The sequence below is a fragment of the Montipora capricornis genome, chromosome 1 (assembly GCF_036669925.1).
Source record: "Montipora capricornis isolate CH-2021 chromosome 1, ASM3666992v2, whole genome shotgun sequence".
Classification (NCBI taxonomy): Eukaryota; Metazoa; Cnidaria; class Anthozoa; order Scleractinia; family Acroporidae; genus Montipora; species Montipora capricornis.
In genome coordinates, this window is record NC_090883.1 from 20,259,520 (window position 1) to 20,262,019 (window position 2,500).

General features: G+C 38.1%; 1 protein-coding gene across 3 annotated transcripts in view; it reads right to left on the bottom strand.

The window, feature by feature from the left end:
- Positions 1-2,500, bottom strand: part of LOC138052252 (condensin-2 complex subunit G2-like) — an 83,151-nt gene that overhangs the window by 260 nt on the left and 80,391 nt on the right. For all 3 annotated transcript variants that reach the window (XM_068898658.1, XM_068898667.1, XM_068898650.1), the window contains exons 32-33: positions 1,766-1,866; positions 1,474-1,564 (exon numbers count right to left, since the gene is read on the bottom strand). In XM_068898658.1, the coding sequence (XP_068754759.1) occupies positions 1,474-1,564; positions 1,766-1,866 (192 nt within the window). The remainder of the gene's footprint in view (positions 1-1,473; positions 1,565-1,765; positions 1,867-2,500) is intronic.

The following is a 2,500-nucleotide window of genomic DNA, read 5'->3' on the forward strand; positions in this document are numbered from 1 at the left end:
TTCGGCTGAATACATTCGAAAGAATGGTACGTTAAAGTAAAGGATGTATCTTGTTCATCAAGCGAATCATAATCATCTTTAATGTTGGATTAAGGTGGCTCCCTAGAGTATTTGCGAATACCGTCACTACAGGGCACGAGTTACTAAAGGAAACCTAATTAATTTCTCTCAAAGTTTTCCCTGTCGAGACTTACCAACATGGCTACCAATATAATAAGGCTTATTTTTTGGGTGTCAATTTTTGCAATATAGCCGTTACCATGGCAACATCGCATCTTATGACAGGCAGATATATTCCTATTTTTGGCCTAAATTCCTTAATATTTATAACTTCCTTCTGTGAATTTTTTTAAATTCTTTGCCACATTATGGAAATGATATTGCCTAACATTTTGAAGTTGTAAAAAGTCAAGGTCGTTCAGACGGTTTTGCCAATATTCTGTAATTTGTCATTTTTTCTTAATCCATTCGATTAGCTCTGGCATATTTTAACAAATATAAGGTATTTGATATGAACTGTACGTGGTGAGAACTCAGCCGATTAAAAAAATATTCCAAAGAGAACGCGAGAAAATTAGCAATTAAGTTTACAGATTTGGTCACGCAGACGTCACAAAAACCAGAAAAACACGCGCCATACTAGTGCCCAGCTTGCGCGCGGCCCTAAAACTTTTGGGAGCCTCCTTAAGAAGATTTGAATGTTAGGGAGCCAAGGCAAGCGAAGTTTTTGACCGGAAGTGAACATTTCGCATGCCAGGACAGTGGTCTCTCCCTGAGTTTCAAACTAGCAATATAAATGCGGTAGCAAGAAAACGAGTTAAAAACGAAAACAGCTCACTTCCGGTTTAAGCTCCATAATTTCCTAAGACGGTGAGTGAGGGAGATACGATCTAAGGTCTGAGCTATTGTACAGTATAGCTGGGTCTAGAGTGTTGTCCTGAAAAGTAAAATACAAGTAGGACATTCTCGAACATTTCTAATGACTGGAAAATATCAACGACCAAAAGACATAGCATTTTACCAAACAAAAAAGTGAAGAGTTCCCATTAAAACAGAGCCTAATGTCAAATGGTTTTGATAACAGAAAACAATCTAGCGTTAGCGTAGATCATCTTCAGTTGCAAGTCACCAGTACAATGAGCAAGAATAATGCGCGCGCAAGAGATACAATGACACGAAATTAAAGCAATCAACTAAAGCAACAGAAAACCAACACATACAATAACTGTTTCTAAAATGAAAGAGTAGGCTCTGCGTGTTTTAGTTGTCTGTTGAGACTGGGGTTCTCCCAGAGGATATGAACGGCATTGTAACGTTTAACGATGTTTTAAATTCTACATAGAAGTATATCTATTTACGTATATTAGACTGTCGGTTCATGGTGGATCGAAGCTTTCATATACCATTACTTTTTGCCCGTTTGAAATAAAACGGCAGTATTAATTTGAAAAAAAGATGGCCCATGGAACAAACCTTGTTTCCAAGTCAATGTCTTGTTCCGATACTTTGAGGTGATCAGCAATGTGAATTGCGCATGTCTTAATTACACTTGCGTCAGCAGTTGCTAAAAATAAACACGGAATTTGCAAACATCACATAAGAATGACCGTGCAAACAAAAAGGACGTTTCTTAAAATTTCACAAGACCTATTATTTTCATATCCTCATTGGAAACCCGGATCACATCATCTTAGGCAAGTATGGAAAATATGCAATTTGAACGAATCAGGAGTTCGTAATTCTGTCAGCAACATTTCATACAAACCGTGAAGAGCTCCCAAGAGCCTGGTGACTGACACTGTCGAATCAACAGCGTCACAGAGTACTCCAGATAAAACTTGTTGCTTTAGCTCAAACATAAAAGATCTGGCAAGAGGAAAAAGGCAAAAAAAAAAAAAAAAAACAACGAACTAAGAATGCAACAATCATTGAATGGCAAGGAAGGATGGGTACGAACGGTTACTGGAAGATGAATTTGTTATTTCACTAAGAAAACCATTATCCAAGAGTAAGAATCTGGTGTCAGGTTTTCCCCCATCAGCGCCAGAAAAATGTCTCCTTTTTTAAAACCAAGTTTTGCGAGAAAATGTACAATAAACCTAATCGGCTAACTCTATGTTGTACCCAATTCAAATCTCTCGGGGTTAAGATTCTTTGTGTACTGTGTTCGCATTATAATGTAGCACTCTTACTTAAATGATATGGAAATACCTGAAACAAAACGTGTTATTCCTAGAGTTTGAATCGGGTACAAAATTGAGTCAGCCGATTTGGTCTAAAAAGTGTTTTCACGTGACGTTACGGCGGCCATGTATTGTTGGTGTCCCTAAACAAAGGAGCGGCGGCCATGTTGGTGTCCCCAAATAATCCACCTGGCATAGACCGATTTCGATATATTGAAATTAGAGGGATTAAGCATGACGTTTACACCAAACGGCAAACGTCGGAATGAAATTAGGGTTTTGCAAAAGATGGAAGAACCCTACGGGATATTAGCTCA